General features: G+C 49.1%; 1 protein-coding gene across 4 annotated transcripts in view; it reads left to right on the top strand.

Moving 5' to 3' along the window:
* The window catches only part of LOC144172915 (pancreatic triacylglycerol lipase-like), a 356,275-nt gene that overhangs the window by 185,927 nt on the left and 148,725 nt on the right, over positions 1-21,623 (top strand). For all 4 annotated transcript variants that reach the window (XR_013323130.1, XM_077701504.1, XM_077701503.1 and 1 more), the window contains exons 7-8: positions 6-263; positions 19,950-20,073. Coding sequence is in view for 3 of the 4 variants with exons in the window: in XM_077701504.1 (XP_077557630.1) it covers positions 6-263; positions 19,950-20,073 (382 nt within the window). In the remaining variant the exon portion in view is untranslated. The remainder of the gene's footprint in view (positions 1-5; positions 264-19,949; positions 20,074-21,623) is intronic.

Here is a 21,623-nt window from a genome sequence, read left to right as displayed (position 1 = left end):
TCCAGGAGCCGACCTGCTGTGCGAGCACCTCCGCTCGTACGACTACTACATGGAGACCATCGCGACGGGCGCTCCGTGCGTCATGGTGGGCTTCGTGTGTCCCGACTGGGCCTCCTTCGTAGCAGGCCGCTGCACCGACTGCGGACCGCGCAACGATGGTTGCCTCCACTTCGGAGAGCCCGCAGCCCAACACCGGCGGCTTGCCGACCCCTCCAAGCCGCTACTGGTCTACCTGCGCACGGCCGGCTACTACCCCTATTGCGGTGAGCAACCGCCCAGAGCATTCGCTTCCTAGGGAGCACAGCCAGCCACCAGCCAAGCTAGCCATGGGGCACAGCGGAAGCGTGCCTAAATCACGCAAAACCATCCAACTGAAATGAGTGACTACAAAAATTTACCTAAAATGAACCAAACAACCAAACTGAATTAAATAACGTATACATATGCTTTACGCTGCTACCTCAGCCAGCCCATTGATGACTTATGTGTGAGCTGAAGCAAACCTAATGCCGATAGAACCACCGGAATTAAAACAAGGGAATCAAAGCCCACCCAACATGGAAACAACCATGGTGTAATGGAATACAGCCAAATGCGTATATATAGAGCACTGATAAATCGAATCGTTGTCTATATCGAACAGTGTGAACATCCGCTTGGAAATCCCATGCAAAAGTATACGCTGTTGTACATGTGTATCGAACTGCCCATCACGGGTACATTCGACACATCGATCGCTACGCTTCTCCAGACGGAGAAGGTGCCAAGGTGATGACTTCTCGCGGGCGCTGCCTTGCTCGGTGAGAAGGAAGGGCGTCGCGCCGCTTGGATGACACGCCTTCAGCAGCTTCGCTGGGGGGCAGCCGCATGGCAGCGAGAACGCGGGGTGTGTTTGGCTGCGAAAGGCAATAAAGGAGGAAGGGAAACCGAAGCGTTCGGTATATGGCAGTTTTTCTGCGTTCTTGAGCGGTTACCAGTGGTGGCTCACGCAAGGGAATCGATGTTGTGTTGTCCGCGGTACGCGCTTCGAAGGCACGGTCACGAAAAGAGGAAGAATTTTATTTAGCGACGAAAGCAGACATTATTCGATGGGTACAGCTCGATAAAAAGATGTAAGCTGCAGAGGTATTCGAGCTTTCTCGCAGCATTTTCGGGCGCGATACTGCGCATCAAACATGATCTAAAGGCCAAGGCAGCACAGCCGCACCGCCACAACGCGGCCAATCGGGTGCTGTCGTGTGCAAAGCGGCTTTGGGGGGCTTCAGACGAGCGGTGTTTTGATATCAAAGACGATGGCGCTGAGTGCCTAGAGAGAGAATATAGAGAGCTCTCAGCCTTCCCATGCGCCCTTCTGAATGACACAACGGCACACGAGTTGGTAAGGCCTGATGACGATGTGCAGGCTGTAGCAGACCTCACCAATTCGATAACGTTCCCAACCGCCTACCGCAGCCTAGCTTGGGTTAGTGTTCATATTTTACACTGTTTTGGCACAGATACAGTGTACCAGAAGGTCAGGGTGTGTCGTGCCGGGGAAAAACCCAAAGAAGAGGTGGGTCACGTTTGTGATGAACAAATAGTATGGAGCGCAGGCGTCTCCCAGAAAACTCCTGTTGCAACCAGCCCCTCCTATAAGTTTTTAAATCAAACAAAACAGTTGTCTGACGGGTTTATACAACTTTACGTAATTAAAAAACTACACTATTTGTGGCAATAAATAAGGAATAATTTAACAAACAAAACTTCTGAAAGCAAGTAGTAAACAGCGGCCGCCAGGGGCGCTGCTTACAACAGGAGTTTATCAGCAGGCATTTTCATCGCAAAAGGGACCCCCTAATCGGCCCCAAATGACACACCTCCCTCCTTTGGGGCACTGTAGCACAGTGTACACTGCCAAAGATTCCATGCAAATGGAAGAAACCAAAACGAAAATTGAGAAAATTAGCAGCGTTTGTGACAACAATAAATATTAACAGATTATACAGAGAACTCAACAGACCCCAAATATAGACAACCAGTAGGTAATCTGTGGGATGCAAGAGAAAGTCTCAAGAAAAGATGGAAGAATCAAAAGAAAAACAGGAAACTCAAACACAGAATCAAAGAAATCACTAGGCAAGCAAAGGAATACGCAGACCAACTAGCCAGACAAAACTGTAATAATTTCTGCGAGTCGCCCAAATGAACCAGGAGCACATCTAGAACATGGGCTATATTAAAAAGCATGCTAGACCCCACTTCTACAAGGCGAGAAAACAACCACAATTTGAAGAGAGTGGCACACACCTTCCCAGGGAGTGACGAAGACCTAATGGAGGCCCTTAAAAATAAGCACTGTACAGTACAAAAGAGAGAGGCCTACCCAAACACACACAAGGGAAGTAAAAACGAGTGTATGGGCAGGGAAATATAAAAAAAGAAGTCTTCAATGCAATGATGTCAGCAAAGAAGATCAGTGCTCCAGGAAAAGCTGGAGCCACAAACGCCACGCTAAGAAACATGGGAGATAAGCAGGTGCAAGAAATCACAGAATGCATAAATTGTACCAGCAGAATGCATAAATTGTACCAGCATTGTACCAGCAGAATGGCGACATTCGCAAATTGTATCTATTCCAGAACCACGCAAATCGCGTAGAATTGAAAACCTTAGACCTATTTCTCGTACGTGATGCGTAGGGAAACTCTAGGAGATAATGATCACCAATCGGATACCAAATACATAGACGATAACGGCATCTTTCCAAATAGCACGATAGGCTTTCGTGCAGGACTGTCAACACAGGACGCCTTCTTACTCATAAAGAAAGAAGTAACAAAGAAGGTTGCTCAGGCAGAAAACTTTATCTTAGCCCTGGACATGAATGGAGCATTTGACAAGGTGTCCCACAAAGCCATTTTAGAAACCCTCGGTGAAATGAACTGTGGCGGAAGAACCTTAAAGTTTGTCACAGCGTTCCTATCCAGCAGAACAGCAACGGCAGGAGTCGGCGACCTCCGATCGCAACCCTTTTAGATGTCAAATGCAGGCACGCCACGGGGATCCATCACATCGCCTCTCCCCATTAACATTTCGATGATAGGGATCGCGAACAAGCTGAGAGAACTCTCAAACATTGGACAACTCTTCTATGCAGACGATATGACGACATGGGCGATACAATGGTCCACTACAGAAAAAGAAAGGCATCTTCAGAACGCCGTAAACTGGGTAGCAAAGCTTGCAGGTCAAGACAGGCTCCACTGCGCCCCCGAAAAACCAGAGACAGCAAGAATCCCCGCACCCCGAATCAGCGACAAGGAAGAGAAGATAGCTGTAAAGATTGGCCAATCATAATCCCAGGAAGAGACCACATTCGCATCCTGGGAATGACCATAGAAAAAAACGGAAGAGCCGCTCTCACTATTGAAAAAATTAGTAAATCTTCAACACAGCTAGCCCCAATACTGAAGAGAATCACTAAAGGCAGAGCCGGATTGAGGGAAGAGGAAACATTAAGAATCATGCAAGCCCTCACCACGAGTAGGCTGGCGTACACCTTACCGTATCACAACCTAAACAAACAAGAAGAAGAACGAATAAACATCATCAGGATGGCATATAAAGCCGCACTGAGCCTTCCAGTGAAACACCTCCACGGAAAAATTCTTTAAAGTACGAGTGTATAACGCCTTCGAAGAGATCACGGAGGCATTACTAATCACCAAGAAGAAAACACTTGCGACCACTAAAACTGGAAGATCCATCCTTTGGAAGATAGGTAGCCCCCTAGAAGGAACGCGATTGGACGCCATGAGGGACTTAAAACCTGAACAGTGAAGTCACATCAAAGACCGGAAAACATACACCACACTGTACAAAAAGACAGAAGGCGAGCGAGAGTCAAGTACTTCAGAAAAAAAGTCAAGGAACATAAAAACACAGTCTATACGGATGTTGGAACATGTGAGAAAACCTACGCCGCACTAGTGGTCACAGATTTCAAGGGAACTCTGCAAGATTATATATCAATAAGACAGTCAAACACAGAAAAAGCAGAGACTGGCGCCATTGTCATGGCAATTTGACTCGGTGAAAAACAAGCAGAATTCTGAACATAATAACAGACTCCAATGGAGCAGTACTGAATCTTGCCGCAAGAACAATACCAAAACGCCTCAAGAACCTTCTTAGGCGTGAAGTTAGGAAAAAATATAATATCACATGGTGTCCCGGACACGAAGGACTGTAGGGTATTGAAACAGCGGAGAAGGCAGTACGTGAACTCGTTCACCGCACACCTGACGATCCCGGTTATCGCACCCCCTCCCCGAAGAACATGGAGAAAGACTCTAGCTTATTAGGCAGAGGGGAAGTACTTCTCGTACTCCACACAAGGAAGTAAACCCTATAGACGCTCGAATGTTGAGGCAAATACAAACAAACATGTGCCCACACAAATCATGACTGGGAAAATGTTCTCCAAATCCCTCCAAGAAACTTGCAGAAAATGCGGAGAGATAGCCACGCTATTTCATGCCACCTGGGCGTGCCCTCGCATCTGGCCCCAGGAAAGCACTAGTACTGAGATAAATCCTATCGTGACATGGCAGGGATTCTTACCAGCTCATTCGTCGAAGATCAGCTGCGTCTGATCCAGAGAGCCAAGATGGGAGCCGTTGCATCTGGCGCCCGGGACGTCGTGCCCCACGCATAAAATCTCTCTCAACTTTTCACTCGTGTCCCGTTCCTCCCTTCGTCTCACAATAAAAGTTCTGCTACTATTATAAAGGCGGGATTTTCTCACTTGAACACCCTTCGTAAGCTTCAAGACAGTGCGGTTGACTTTATGGCGAAAAAGAAGAAGGAAGCGATTCTTACAGACTTCTTTATGTTGAATAAAGTCAGGTGCTCGTCTCGCCGTGGTGCCAAGGTTTCGTGTGAAGGACAAATTGGGAAGCTACGCTTGGCACATTCCGGGAAAGCTTTCAGGGATGGGCAGAGTTCAGATAACGTTGAGACAGCAATATGTCGTATTTAAAATTATCGACATATCGAACTATTTCTTAACCCCTTTTGAGCTCGGTATGTCCGTGTTCGACTGTATTTAATAAAAATAGCCGAAAGTGACTAAAAAGGCAGAAGCACAAAAAACGTAAAAGAAAGAGTACCTTAAAATAACCCCAAGGGTAGAGAATTTTCTGAAATCCGTTAGTGATGCACAAACGTGAGATGAGATGAACATATTTGATGCGTTTAAAAAATATAAGCATCAAATTTATTGAGCAATTAAAAATATACGAAAACAAGACTCACGGGATTTGAACTCATGATCACAAGCTTTCTACCTAGAATCGGAAGCAGTGCACTCCGAGAGGAGTTTTTCTTTATTGCATGGTAATCGTTCGAATGTTATGTGGTTACAAGGTCACTCTGCTACATGTTTAAACTAATCCACAGTCTAAAAAGCGTAGCACGTTAAAACTTCGAACAAAAAGTCGGGAAGGCACACGCACGCATGAAGAACGAAGAGCCACTGAGAAGCGTCCTTCAGGCAGCGTACACGCAACCTTCTTACACAGGCACGTTGCTCCAGAAAAGGCGATTTCGTCGAAAGAAGAGGGTCCGCATGGCGAGAGATTGTTCAGCCCACTAAGCAGGAATAGAGCGCGTGGAGCTGCAGTGTCCCTGCCTGCCGGATGATACCGAAGAACATGCGGCATGATGTCTCTGGCTTCCTTCGGCGTTCGTTGAGGAACGTCTCAGAAAAACACCGCGTCTCTACTCAGCACAGCAAAATGGTCAACAGTTTCAGTTTGATTACACAACCGACAGTTCACAGGCCATGGTACGGAAAATTCCTTAGAATGTAGCTGCGTTTTAACGGGAAGAGCTAGCGTATGTAATTTAAAGAAGAATGTCTTCGTAGCCGGCTCAGTGCACACACGTCTGACACGTGACAACACACTGCCACCCCTAATATTCAAATATCGCTTGCGGTACCTAGGTACAGGTAACAAGTTTGACAGTAATACACGGGTTATCTGTTTTTTGGTAAGGCCAACAAAGTATTCCGGTGAAAAACTTGCTTTCAAAAAAATGAATGCCACCACTAATTTTTTTAGAAATCCCCAGGGAGTGTAGCAAAGATTGGGCAAACAGAAGCAAATAAATACGGAAAATGTGCACCCATCCGACGTTGAAGCATCACTCGTGGGACTGGGTTGTCCACGTTTTTTAAAAGGCGGAAAACGAGTTGGTGTATAGAAATGCGGACAAGTCCAACACCTCCAGATTCTAAAGGAAGGAACGATTATCTCTGTGCATGGGCTCAAAGCGTAAATTCCACACACAGGTAGCGAGTACCTTATGAAGGGTTGGCACTTTATTCCCAGCACAGTGCATGATTTGCAGTACGTAGGGAAGCTTTGAAAAAAGTAAAACGTTTTACACTTTAGCACGGATGAGACGCCTTTTTTGTGCCTGGTTTTGACAATATATAAACAGTTCCGTTCAGCAGTGTAAAATTGCACACATGCGAAATGCGATGCTGGCAGCCAGCAGAAGAATGACGTTGTCAAATAAATTCCCTCATAGTGAGCAGCTCGCCTATTGTGGCAACCAAGAGGGCTATTTCGTAACTTCAACGAACCGCTCAATGCTTTCTTTCAAGTACTCCCTCTCGCGACGTGAGCCAATGTCACTGTACAGTATTGCTGGGCGCGAAAGCCACGCACTGTGGAGGCCCAGTGCCATGATTAGGTGGTAAGGCACTCCATGTGGCTCTTTGCAGCTGGATGGCGTAGCGAGACTCCATTTCCGTGCGGGTGCTGGCGCGCCGATGCCTGTGCGCGCCCCGCGCCACCTTCCCGCTATTGTTTTGAGCGACTACTGAGAGAGCTGCGACATCGGTCGCGGTAGACTAAGGGGCACAATTGCGGCTTGTGGCCAGAACAGCCAGGGTCACCGCAGTGCAAGATTTTAGAAAGCCCAGGGACTTTTTATTGTCAAATGTTCTTCTGGCGCAGTTCTACGCATTCTTTTTGTAAATAAGGCTGGTTTGTCACCTTTTAGATCTGTTTAGGGGGCGGGCGCGGCGTATGACTACATTGAATTGCCCTTGGCACCGCTCCAGAAATACCCTGCTCGGAGCGAAATATCGCGGATTGAAAAGGGAAGCACGTGGATGCCAGTTCAAGGCTGCGGCCAGATGGCACGGTGCGCGGCTGCCGAGTGCGTGGTTCCGGACGTCGTACTTGGCTGCGCTCACTGGAAAGCGCACACATGCGGCAGATCCCGGTCAAAGAACGACTGACTTACACTGACACTATCAACGGCACTGGCACGTGAGCGCTTGAGGCGGCAAAATAGAAGCGTAACTGTGGTCAAAGCAATGAGGGAACCTCCCAACATGGCAGTTTACTCTGTATCGGGGGCATGAATTGGAAACGTGAAATGAAAGCTATGGTCTAGAGGCAGTTCGCATAAAAGGTTCGAGAGCAAACGCGTTGCTCAATAGCTCTATTGGTAACGCTCGTCCGGTATGTCTGTTTACGAGCACATTTTTAGGGAATGCGGCCGTCACCTGGTTTAATGTGCCACGTCAATGTCAACTGCCCTGGCGTAATATCCGAAACCGCACTCTTGTATCAAGCAAGGCTCACTCTACTTTAGTAATTTGAACGATGTCCGTCAAAAACACGGCTCACGGTATAATTCCTTATGCGAAATTTGTGCGCAGGGCGAAGACTGCACTCTTCTCAGTGACGGCGCATACCTGCTGCGTTGCACGAACAGATCTCCGCATCAGCGAACGCGCAAAGGCGCGCGACCTTCCGGGCATTGTCTGGTGCCGCACTACTGCTGGGTACCGTGTTTGGCGCCGCTTGTCGTATTTATCGAACTCCGCTTACCTGCTCTCTCCATCTTAGGTGGCCTCTGTGTTTTCCCGGTTATCCGGTAGCACATCATCCCCGGGGAAAATGTCTTGCGCCGCTCGGCGTGCCGCTCTACCTCCACCTCTTCGCCATACACTCTCCCTCCGCGTTGCTGTCTCGCCTATCTTCGCTGCGCCCTTCCTTCGGCCGCTTGCAGCGAGGGAGCCGGCGCCTAAGTGCTGCACACAAAAACCAATGTTCTTATGTTCACTTTCAAAGCAATATGCAAAGTGATCGATCAATTGAAAAAGCCTTGTAGTGCTGGCTTGTTAAGATCGGCCGATTGCTTGCGGGTATTTTCTCCCCTTCTTAGCGTCAGAAGATTATTTCTACAATGGGACATTCCTCGAGGTCGGACTTTGTTACTGTTGGGAAGAAATCTCGGTCTTAACTAAATCAACCCGCTTATTTCGTCCAATGGAGCTCCAAGCAAATCTGCATACATCGCACGAGATGCACCTACAGGTGTGGTGAACGCTGTTGTCTTAGAGATACCCTCGGGCCACCATAACCAACGTATCTTTTTCCCGCGGAAGATGAAACTCACAAATGCTCAGAACTGCATTCAATGGGACGTTTGTATGTAGCGCAATCACCGACGAAGTTTTCCTTATTTTTTTGCCTTGTGTAAAAACGGCAAAAGATTTCTTTTTATTTTGTAAGTCTTGTTTCCAAAACTGCGAATGCAGTTTCGTAAGACCAGGCACCTTCGAAGTAAATGTACATGGCTGCTTGTTTTTTGCCGTACAAAATGAAGACTTACACGTTGAAAACAATAGTTTTACTCAGAATACGAAAATCGCCCGTGCGCGTGGCTCATGCCTTTGAATTTCCATTTGTATTTCAATTTCAATTTAATTCGTACGCCAATACAATGGAACACCGTTAATATGTTTTTCACAGGAGCGACAAAACAACGTAACAACCAGGAAAACGCAACAGTGAGGAAAAATTCGACTCTATGTGGGCTTCGCCGGGGCTACACAAAAACAACGTCGCAGCCGGAATAGCGAAGCCCTGAGGAACGGAAGAGGGGGCTTCTACGGTGCATAGATGTTGTTATGCCCACGAGGCGTGGCCAAAGGACACTAGGACGTCTCCTGACGACGCCACCGCCCCGGGACTACAGATAAAGCAGGGAAGCAAACCAAAGTAAAGAGAGCAGTGCGAAACTCCGTACAAGAACAGAAAAACTAAGACGGAATTGAACAAGTGAACCGAGACGCGCTAGTTGGTGCATGATGCTACTTAGAAAAAACAGCGCCAAAAAACGACACTTCAGGGTGTTGAGCCACGAGTGCCGAAAAGCGAAACTCAAGGCGTAAGAAAACTGTTTATTGGCGATGCGGCCAGCTTCCGAACCGTTCCCTGCCAGATTCGATGCACGAGGTTGGTTGGTTGGTTGCCTCCCACCATGGCACATACCCACGCGGGGGATTGGCCAAGAAGTTTTGTGCCTAATGAGGATGTGACCTATATTATTTTAGATCCCAAAATTTAGAAAAGAAAATACCCAACAGAATTTTTTAAATATGTATAATGTGAAAGTAGATTCAGGAAGAAAAATGAGGTATGTGTGAATGTTTAACTGGCTAGCAGGAAAACCTGCCTGTCGCCACAACATAAGAATGGAGGGCAGACACAACATCCCTGTGGCAGACTCCTAGGGCGGAAGCGCCTAGTGACAGGACCTCGTAACTACTCTCCTTTCTTTTACTACTACCTCGTCGTCTTCGTGGTCGGAGAAGGCAGCGGGTCGAGAGATTGAGCATATTCCGTGCCCCGGCAAAGGTGTTAAGTAGTGGCAAGTTCAAATGGGCCGAGTCTCTGAATAGCCCTGGTGGGGACAAGACCGTCGTGCAATTTGTTTTTGCACGAGCGGATACGGCCGCCCACGCTTCTGTAGACTTCTGGTATTCGAGTCAGCTTCCACATTTGACGACGCGTTTTGTCAGCATAGACGTTCAATCCTGTTGAATCCTCTTGCCGTCCTTCCGGCTGCTAAATGGTCGCAACTGAAGGAGGTACTCGTGCCATCTTGTCCAGAAGCTTTCAGTGAGTCGCTTTTTATTCTGTTGCCTTCGGAGAGCGTCTGTGCGCGTTGAAGCGGTGGCGACATTCGATGCCCCATGCGTTAGAGCGGTAAACCTTCGGCCTATCAGGAGGCCGGCGGTGTTAACGTACGCGGTTCACCTATGTCCGGCTCGATGAATGTTAATGGTCTAGAACTGACCACAGCTTCGACTTCGGTGAGAACTGTTGCTAGTTCTTCGAAGGTGACAAGAGCTTTACCTAGAAATTTTCGCAGTGTGGTCTTAACAGTTCTCCCAAGACGCTCCTACCACCCGCCCCACCAAGGGGCGTCAGGCGCGATGAACCTCCAAGCAACTTCGGAGCTGCTCATGCGCCCAGCGGCGTCGTCTTGTAGGAACATCCTGTGAAGTTGCTTGACGTCAGATGAGGTTTTCCTGAATGTCTTGGCATTATCTGAATAAACGACTCGAGTTAGGCCGCTACGTGACACGAAACACCGGAAACACATCAGGAATGCTTCTGAAGTCATCGAACGGACCTGTTCCAGATGCACTGCTCGTGATGTAGCACATGTAAAAAGAGCTATGTAGCCCTTGGTGTTGTTTGAGGACCGTATGTAGAGTAGCCCTGCGAAGTATATCCCCACAGCTTCAAAATGATTAGTCGATGACAAGCTGTTTCCAGGAAGAGGGGCAGCGGGATCACTGCCTGGACTCGTTCGGAACCGCTTGACCAGCAAGCAGCCATGGATGACTCTTTTAACTAAGGATCGAGCTCTATGAATCCAGTAACGTTCTCTCAGTTGAGTTAACGTGTTCCTCACGCCACCGTGCATGACTTGGAGGTGGGATCTTACTACAATCAGTTGCGACAAATGGTGGTATGGTGGTAATATGATTGGGTGTTTCACTTCTTCTGGAACTGGTAGCCGTGACAGACGACCTCCAACTTGAATTAGACCACCGGAATCCAGAAAAGGTTTGAGTTCAGTGATTGGTGATGAGCCCTCTAGAGCGGTGTCATTTCAAAGGCACTCGATCTCTGTTTTATATGTTTGAGATTGAACCAGCTTGACCCAGTACTTTTCGACTCCTATCATTTCTTCAGCTGTCACTGGGCCTGAGGTTATTTTGAGGCGTCGGCAGTGGTTTAGGAAGCGGAAGACCCTCGCCGTGACTCTAAGCAGCAAAGGGAGCTTGCTGTATCGAGCAATATCAAGTAGTGGTTCCAGTGGTTCAGATTCGGTAACGGGTGTGATTTGGACGGTTACCGCTCCTTCCTTCAAGGGTTCCCATTCCGTGGTACAGTCGACAACTTGCGATGGCCACACATTTTTATCCGTTAAACATGCAGGCACAGCCACCAAGCTTAGGTTGATATTATTTTTTCAATTGATGCACCACGAGTTAACAGGTCTGCCGGATTGTCTTTTCCAGGACAATACCTCCACTTGGTTGAGTCTGTCTTTTCGTTGATTTCTCTAACCCTGTTCGCGACGAATGGCTTCCAATTGACCAAAACAGTCTTTATCCAAGTCAAGGTGATCACAGAGTCTGTCCAGAACCTGTAGTCCATTTTGAATCTCGCAAGAGCTTCCGCCACGTATGTAAGAAGTCTTGCTCCAACCAATGCTGCTAAAAGCTCTAGTTGAGGGAGGGTTTCTTTCTTAATCGGAGCTACGCATGATTTTGAAATTAGAAAATGTCCTTGTCTTGGGTGATTTGTGACGATGTACACAACAGCTCCGTATGCTAATGAGCTTGCGTCACAAAAAACACGTGTCTTAATTCTGCTGGTAGGGCGAAGGTTCCACCAACACACATAGGAACGGTGACAGTGTTGAATTTCAGTAATTGTCGGACCCATTCGTCCAATTCAAATCGCAGATCTTGCGGTAAGTCTTCGTCCCAAGCGATGCCGCGTGACCGAAGCTTCTGAAAGAGTATCCTTGCCGCTATGATGAAAGGGCGAACAAATCGGAGTGGGTAAAAAACACGCGAAGCTGTCTGCAGAACAAAGCGTTTTGTGGTTTCAAAGCGTTTTGTGGTTTCTAAGCGTTCTTGGTTTCAAGAAGTCAATCAGGTTAGTCAGAACAAAACTTAACGTAGCTTTCGTGGGATCCCAAGTGATTCCTGGGACCTTTACTGTGGATTCTTGTAGGACAATCATTTCCTTGCTCGTCGCCCTTTGGCCTTGCTGCAGAAACTCCCTGACTTGGTCCGAGTTTGTCGTCCACTTGCTCAGCGTCATTCCTTCCGCATCCATACGTTCTTGCGCTTCAATGGAAACCTTGATGACCTCCTGTTGTGTGGCGGCACCAGTGACCAGGTCATCGACGTGAGCAATTTGGACGTTTCAATTTTATCTCCAACTGTATTCTTTAAGCGGTGAAGGATTGTTGCGGCAAGCAGGAATGGGCTACATGTTGCTCCGAACGGAACTCTCGTCATTTGCCATTCTTGGAGGTCATCTTCAGCGTACTGTAAGCTACTTCCTTCTTTAAACAAGAGAAATCGAAATTCGTCCCTGTCATCTTCTTTTATAGATATCTGAAGGAAGGCTTTTTTTGGCTAAGATCAAAGTGTAAGATCAAAGTGCTATGTCACCGCGAATGGCACCGAAAGGAGGCTGCCAGGGCAAGCCAGGAAACAACTGGCCAGGCGCGTCCACCACAGCCTCCCAGGCATGACAGCCCACAATGCCTACCGCGGCAGACCTCGCCCGTACAGACAGCCGAATCAGACAGCCAGCCATTAAGAGAGCAAGATTTCCACAGTGATGACGCCCAACCTTACCGTGTGTCACCATCTCAGAACATGGAAACGGTGCCCCCGACACACCTGCAGCAGCAGGAGACGGGTACCGGCACCACCTCGACACGTTGCTCAAGTTCCCCCGTAGTGCCCACACCGTACTCAAGCACGCCAGCAACCCCTTCCACCTCCCCCACGGCAGAACATGATGGCGACTGTCCGCCGTTGTCGCTGGAAGGGGACGGTGAGGAAGAGACATTACGGGCCTCACAACAGGACTCTGCCACCGACCCCATCACTCTGCAGGAGGTCAGCCCGGAAGAGGACGTTCTGGCGCCCTATGTGGTCCAGCTACGGCGTTTGCGAGGCCAACCTGCATCTGATGAAGCGTGGGCAGATTTTGAGGCAATTTTGGAGTCTGCCATTTCTGCGGCATCGAAAGCTGTCCGCCTCCCTATAGTGCCGCCAGAGGGAAGACCACGTCACCAAGTAAATTGCGAGAACCCCCACCAAATCCAGTAGCTATACAGACCAAACAGGCGACGGGCTGTGCGCCTGATTGTGGAGGTTCAACATGCCATGTGCCCAATCCCAGTTCCCACCCTCGAAGGTCACTCCTCCGCCGTCTGGGCTCCCAGGGAGGTCAACACCTCCATTTTCCGACACAAAGGGCAGGCTGACAGGGAGGTGTGCATTACAGTATTTACTGCCGAGGAAGTGGCCGGAAGACTAAGACGGTGTGAGAACACAACGCCGGGCGAAGACCGGCTTACGTATGAACGCTGGAGGAGCGTTGATCCCGAAGGCAACTTTCTCGCAGCAGCATTCAACATCTGCGTTCATCACCGCCGTATACCAGATGTTTGGCGGCGGTCAAGAACAGTGCTCATCCACAAGAAGGGAGAAAAAACTGACCCCACAAACTGGCGGCCAATTGCCTTAGGATGCACAATTGCGAAGTTGTACGCCAGCTGCCTGTCCTCTAGGATGCAGCAATGGGTGTGTGATGAGGATGTGTTATGCAAGCGCCCGAAGGGCTTCCTTCCATTTGATGGAGTATATGAACACAACTTCATCCTACAAGAGCGGTTAGACGTGGCGAGAACCGGAGGGAGCGACATCTGTGTGGCTTTCTTGGATTTTGCGAACGCATTCGGATCGGCAGCACACAATGCGATCGTTGACGCTGTACGCTATGCCGGTGCCGGGGAAACCTTCACGGCCATAGTTCAAGACCTATACCGAGCAAATACCACAACCAGCATGGCTGAAGGAGGGTTCACCGACCCCATCACCATTACTGCTGGCATACGACAGGGATGCCCCCTCAACGGATTGCTGTTAAATATGGTGATAGATCCAATCATACGCGCAGTACAAGGCGGTGCTGGAAGGCATGCAATTCTCGCATACGCTGACGACCTTACGACTATAGCTGACGACTGTGCCACTCTGCAGATGAGGATCAACACCATCTCAACGTTATCTGAGCAGCTCGGACTGTCCCTCAACCCAGCCAAATGTCGTTCGCTGCATATTTCCGGGAAGACACCAGTCGGCACCCGTCCAACATCTTTTACCATACGAGATACAGCCATTCCTCGATTAGACAAATTTGAAGACCAGAAGTTCCTCGGTCGTCCTGTCGGGTTCCGCGTACTACCGCCGGAGTCCACGCTACACGACGCAATCAATTTGGGCAAGAGAATCCTGACATCGATGCTTGCGCCTTGGCAGCGCATAGATGCCCTAAAAACATTTTTGTTCCCTGCACTAAATTTTGAAATGCGAATGGGCACCACTGGGAAGGACAGCTGGAGGAAGCTCGACGACGCGCTTCACCCTCTAATCAAGCGCAGTCTCTATGTACCAGCCAACGCCACCAACGACTACCTATACGGAAGTGCCGACAAAGGTGCCGCCGGAATCCCAGTAGCCGCAGAAGTTAGCGACGCATGTCGTAACGCTGAGGTACGGCAGATCGCCTTAGATGCAGTCTCGCAGATTAGATCCAAACGCCTTAGGAGAGCCGCAACCACTGAGGATGTGGAAACATATCTATCGGGCGAAACCGAGGGCGATTTCAGAGCAACTTCTACGCAGGTACAGTCCGTTTGTACCGAGGCCCGTAAGGCCTCTCGGCGCCTCGGGGTCACCTGAACTCTACAAGCTGACGGAGCGTACATTCAGTGCGGTGGGGATTCCCTGGCCCCTCGCCACCGGCGGAAGGTTGTCCGCACGCTCCGCCAGATCCAGACGGCTGTCCACGATGCCTCTCTTCAGCAACGCCCGAACCAAAGCAAGACTATCGAATGCATCGCAGCTCACCGGGCAAGTTGTCACTTCCTAAGGTGAGGGAAGTACACGAGGTTCTGCGACTGGCGATTCATCCACAGAGCCCGCCTTAATCTCCTACCCTTGAATGGCGCTCGAAACTGGGCCCCTGCCACTGACCAACGGTGCAGGAGATGTGGTCACAATCAAGAAACTCTACCACATGTCCTGAACCACTGCATGGTGCAGAGCAAGGCCTTGACCGATCGCCACAACAACATCGTCAAGCGAGTGAAGACTGCAGCACAGGGGCGGTTCACAGTGACCCACGAAATTCGACAGGTGGGCGATTCCACTGTCCGCCCCGATCTGGTGCTCGCCCGTGGTGAGGAGGCAATCGTGCTGGATGTTTGTGTGCCATTTGAAAACCGCATGACATCTCTTCATGACGCCCGCAGCAGGAAAGTCGAGAAGTACCAGCCCATCAAGCAATATCTCCAACGACGCTACCAAAAGGTCACCGTGGATGCGATCGTGGTTGGTGCTCTTGGATCTTGGGATACCGCCAATGACAACCTGCTACGCCGCCTCTGCTGCCGCCGCTACCTGAGACTGATGAAGAGACTAATATACAGCGAAACCATTGCGCCGTCTCGAGATATCTATGCCGAGCTCATCTCTGGTACAGCATAACCTCTATGTGGTCGCTTGACGATCACAGCCACGTGCAGTTCTCCTGGGGTTTTTACTTCCCCTTTCTCTTCTTATTATGCAAACACTTTATGTTTGTTTGATTGCTCGACCGCTGCTCAGCTATGTTATCCCTATTTGTTTTGGTTTTTTTTCTTTTTTTTAACTTTGTTATTTTGATTTCATGTGAATTCGATTACTGATTTGTTAACGTTTTCTTTTTTTTGTTAACTACCTGTGTTAATATTTTTTCTGATGTTATTTCTAGTGTTATATGGCGTACTTCCATGTTATATCAGCGACTATATGCCTGTGTAAAATGTACTAAGCATTTGAATAAACATCTATGTCACCCATGATGGTGATGGGGTGAGTCCGGAACCGGAGGAGAATTGTTCCCATTTCTTGGTACAAGTTGTCTCCTTTTTTAAGGCATTCATGAGTGACTTACACCCTCTGGCGTGTGACGACACGTCGAACACGATACCCACTTTTGTGGTAAGGGCCTGCTCTCTAATCACTTCTCTATGAGGCATGTAGTAAAGTTTATCTAGGTCTGACGGAGGGGTTTCTACTACTTCAGCATGTCCTGATTCGAGTTACTCTCTGATCGTCTTGTCATATATTCGAAACAGTACCTCATTCTTTGACAGCGTGCATAAGAGTCGTCGCAGTCTTGTGGTGGCAACCTGCTTGTTGTCAGAAAGCTCGAAGCCGTCCTTCCAGGGTAAAGCAACCTTGTACCGCCCATTTAGGAAACGAATGGTATTTTAGAAACGCTGAATGGTTGTGGTTCGCTGGAAGCATTCGTCGATCGATTCCGATATACATATGCTCTCAAGCTCCCAAAATGAGAGAACAGTCTCGTCTGACTACTGCATGTGTTCTTAGGACGTAAACAGTCATGCGTGAGGTTGTGCTGGTTGTTGCTAAAGTGGTTGTGGTACTCTCGAAGGTCCATCCGAACTTGGAATTTATTCCGATTAGGCTTGCGTTTGCTTCAAATCTCGAGACTTCTCCGGTTAGCACTGTTCACATCTGGTCTGAACCTGTCAGCACGCTTATGCCACTTGTAGTTACGACGGTCGGCTGGGATCAGTTCATCGGCAATGTTTTTCCCGGACCTTTAAGAGGACGCCATGAAGGATGATTCCATGCAAGTCGCCTCAATGTCGTGACACATGTGGGGTATCACAATTGCCCGCAACACAACTTGACTGTTCGTGAACTGGCTACGTAGCCGGATTTCTACGACGCGACGTTTTGTACCCGCTTAGGGTGATTGTCACCAAAGCGTCTTGTCACCAAAGCGTTTATTTAGTACTACGATAGCATCCTTGTAGCAAGCGTCTGTCGTTGATAAACCGCTGAGAGCTGAGGCAGCCTCTCCCTTCAAAAAGAATCGAAGATAATTGAATTTCTCGGAGATAATAAGACCGCTGTTTTGGTTGACCATCTGTTCAAACTGCTCTCAGAATTCGTTCCACTTGCACAATTCCCCGTAGAAGGGAGCAATGCTCAGTTTTGGAAGGCTTGCTCCTTTTCTCTCTGGAGCAACGACTTGAGGATTCGGATTTTTAATGGTCGTTGAAATGACTGTCGCAGACTGTGACAAACGAGCGCTCTTGCGTGTCCCGTGGTCTTGATACTCAATCACGCTGTTGTGCTCAGCCTGGAACGAGTCGTCCTAGAAATAGCTTTCGAGCTCATTGTTGATGTTGTTGTTGAGTTCGTCGTTGTTCGTTTTAAGCCTTTCGTATAATGACGTCAGTGTGTCTGCCGAAGCGCAAATGTCCATCAGAATGGCACTTGCCTCGTTGATGAGCTTGGTATTCTGCGCCCGCGTCGATGGTGGCTTGCACTTGAGTTTCTCCATGATGCTCGGTCTCCTCGAAGCCCTCAGCAGGTCCCGGCTATTGTCCCGGTCCGTCGGCACAAAAAAATGTTGAGCCATGAGTGCCGAAAAGCGAAACTCAAGGCGCAAGAAAACTGCTTATTGGCGATGCGGCCAGCTTCCGAACCGTTCTGTTCCAGATTCGATGCACGAACTCTCCTTTTTTTACTACTGCCTCGACGCCATCGGGGTCGGAGAATGCAGCGGGTCGAGAGATTGAACAAGGGAGTAAAGACAAACACTGCACTGAACTGCCAACTGAGTTTTATTTGGAAAAACAACGAATGTATACTAGAATCAAAAACACAGAAGAGACAAGGAAATCCATAACACAAACACCCAAAATGGAAGTTGATTGTGGAAACCACAGCAGCCACGTGTAATGCTCGATCATTATCCTAGATATTTTATCTCCCTGTCGTACAACTCGATAGAGGGTGTGCTCACGCACCTATCTCCCAATGTGTGGCTGACGAAAGCCACGTGAATCTCCCTCGTGCGTTGCTCGCGATACCGCTTCAGGATGACGGTGCGGTCAAATGCTGGCGAGGATATCTTGCATTGCTGGCACTTTGCACAGTGTGCAGCTAGATTGCTGCCAGTGCCTGTCCTTATCGTGTTAGCGTGCTCCCTGAGCCGGTCATTAATGCAGCGGCCAGTTTGCCCGACATAGCTTTTGCCACACTAGAGCTCAATCTTATACACCACACGTTCTATACACTCCCTAAAGCGATTGGCATGTTTCTTGCTGCATTTTGTTTCTGTTTACCGGCCCCGCATTCACCCGGCTGCACATACCGCTAACATTTCTAGGAGCCGAAAAAACAACACACATGCCCGCGCGACCACCCGCCTTCTTAATCCGATGAGACACCCTATGGACATACGGTATCACCGCAATTCTTGGGGCCCCTTCTTCCCTTGTGCATGGTGTGCGTTACTTGTGGGCTTGCGAAATCAAAGTCTCCGCTAGCGCGCTGAGCAGCTCGCGCAGACAACCAACACCGATTATATAATAAAGACAGAACAAACAAGCGCACTTGGTACACTATACAAAATACGATCTAGATTACATGCGCAATGAAACCTAATCACATGTATAAGCAATAGCTTGTTAAAATTCTATGGTTATACAAGGTAAAATGTCATCACAGGTGATGCATACTACAATAAATTGGTTACCATATAGAATGTTCAACATGCTGGAAAGTCAGTTATAACCGGGGATATCTAGAAGGACTTTTATTTTCCTATTGTATTGCCAGATAGTTTCAAAGTTGTGAGATTCATGAGTTACGAAAAAATGGGTGTTACAGATATACCATTTAATCATGTACAGTTTGGCAGCCATAGGCGGCATTTTAAGAAGTTACACAATGACGAATGGTTCGTGTAGATGGCGCGCGAGCAATGTATAATTGAATTGACTGGAGCGAACCTCCATCGCACGTACGTGGAAGGGAGAAAAAGCGTGATAGGTGGCCGGTGTTCTTCGCCGACATTTGCCTAGGAGTACGCAGATACGTGCCGAGTGATTTGATTTGCAAGGGGGGAAGCGCGTGATTGTAGAGAGGAATTACATCTGCGCTATTTGTTTAATTCGCCTCCACTTTTTCCCGCGGGAAATATCCGCGTCACAAGGACGGGGAAGAACGGGGAAAAGTGCGGGAAAAGGATTCGCTGTGCCTTGATAACCGACGAATGAGCCGTAGGAGCGCTGCGGCTGCTCAGTCTAGGCACAACGTGGTTGCAAAAAGTTTCGTGCTAATATCTTGATCAGTTGTCCGCCTAAAACTGAAGCACTCATTCCTCAAAATATGTTTTAGTTAATGGAGTCGCCTTGCTTAGTGTCGCTGCGAAACGTCTCGTGAGTCCTAAGGTAAGATTCGCCCGCGTGGGCCGTATTGAAACTAACTGCTTCAAGGGTACATCGTGAGACGAAGAGGCTCGATGCGTGATCTCCAGCGGCCCGCGTGAGTTCTTTCCTGCGGCCATCGGCTTGATTCTCCCTTTACAGGTTGCGCATCATAAAGAATTTATTACATCACAATTCTTTGGTTTTTGATATGTTTGTTGCGGAGCGCCGAAGGGGCAGTCGTCGACTAGTACGCGTCAGCCGCTTGCAGCTTAGCACTTCCGCTGTCAGCCTTCTTGAACACGCTTTCGACGATGAGTTTTTTGCTTTAAAGTTCACGTATCTTTGGTCACCAGCTTGCATCTGGCTTCCCGCATAACCTTCGTGGCTCTCCAGAGGATATCGCCGTTTTTGATGCACCCGCGGCAGGCTAAACAAATATCGAACATGCTGGGCGTGGCACGCTCACCAGACGTGCTTGCGTGAAGGCGATCGTCTTACATTGCACGGCGGCTTTCTACCGTCGCGCGCAGTGTACCACTACGAGGTGAAACTGGAGGTGATCGCTGACGTGGCCAGCCGCTACAGCCTGCCGAACTCGTCGCTCACCGTTGCCCTGGGACCTAAGGTGCAGCTGCAGATAGCGCTCGCAGACATGTGAGTACCCGCAGCGGGTGAATCCGCTGTTACGTGCCTCATTGCCGCGCCGTCTATCCCCACAGTCGCGGCGAAAATTGATTGACTATTGTGCAGAGGCGCGAAACGGCGCACCACCGACAGTGACGAAGCAGAGAGAAGCTCACCTGCCCGGACATGCCGCCGATAGAGACAGTCGCAGCGTTCGCCACGGAACCTCCTCCGCTTGCGCACGCGCGCCATCCCCCGAGGCGGCGCGGAGCTCTTCAATATTGCGACCGGTCTCTTTTAAGTTGTAGGGTAAAGGGGAAAATTTTAGTCCATCTGCCCGCCGCCCGAATGGGTGGGAAACGTCACTGGTCTACGCCCTCCGAAGTCCCTGTGAGCGTCTTCAGCACAATGCTCCAGTACAACCAATCGAAATAAGCCGAATCGTTCACACTCCGCTGATTGCGTGGACGAGCGTTTGAGCGAAAAAAGGGCACCTTTACACGGACATTGCGCAATCCGGAGCGCCATTCACGGCTTGGAGGGTTGCCGCCTTGGTCTGAAGCGCAACAAAAAAACACGGAAGAAAAAACAGAGTAGACGATACAGAGCCTGTCTCGTGTACTCTGTTTCTTCGTCCATGTTTTTTTGTGGCGCTTCAAATCACGGCAACTATTGACCTGCAAGAAGTTCTTGTTGCTGGTTGTCCCGGCGCACGTGCACTTTTTTAGTGAAATCATATGTTGGGCTTCGTCATTCCAAAAATTGATACCCTTTGTCGCGTCAACTGGTCATTCCGGAGGGGTGTGGTGAGGGCGACCCAGGGAGACTTCTTTGTCACAACAAATTGGCAATCATTGTGTCCCTGGCTACCCACACGTAGGTGTGCCAGGGTCGGCAGCGGGTGTGTCGGCGACCTTGGACCCGCAGCCATCGATCACCCCCGGGGATCACGGGACCAGGAGAGGGATAGGCATAGTGAAAGGGCATAGGACGGGAAGAAGGGTCAGTGGCATACAGGGCGAAAGGACGGGAAATGAGTTTGAGCACAAGCGTTGCTTACGAAGAAGCGCTCGCACAAGGCAAGTACAAGGGAAGGGCGCCTGGACGCCCGTGTTTCCGGCTACAATGGCATCATCTATGAACAGAGGTCCGCTCACTAGGCAAATAACTGAGCGTACAGCACATAAAGAAGGGGTGAGCGGTGCATCGGAGCAACAGCGCTTCTTGTGTGCAGAGTGAGTTATAACGTTTGGAACAATCTCTATCACACAAAAGTCTTTTCTTCAGCTGCACGTATGCTTAGAAATTGACACGCGTATGTGCAAAAACCGCGACTCTTCGTGACGTCCTTGCAATGTTTGGTCACATCGCTTCAATGCTCTTTGCATGGATGTTCTGTCAGTTCTAACAAAAATTTCAATTGCACGTAGGCGCTGTCCTTTGCCTAATTACTTGTCACATCTGTGTCGAGTTTGCATTTCTGTGGTTTGTGCACAAACGCAGCGCAAAAAAACGGTCTCTAGAAGTAAAAAAAAGAAAAAAAGGCTGAAGTAGGGCACAGCTTGTGAGAGTGTCGAAAC

Source organism: Haemaphysalis longicornis, unplaced genomic scaffold (assembly GCF_048455015.1).
Source record: "Haemaphysalis longicornis isolate Haplotype H1 unplaced genomic scaffold, Haemaphysalis longicornis Haplotype H1 scaffold_27, whole genome shotgun sequence".
Classification (NCBI taxonomy): domain Eukaryota; kingdom Metazoa; phylum Arthropoda; class Arachnida; order Ixodida; family Ixodidae; genus Haemaphysalis; species Haemaphysalis longicornis.
Note: the sequence above shows the minus strand (reverse complement) of the source record. Positions and strands in the feature narration are given on the sequence as shown.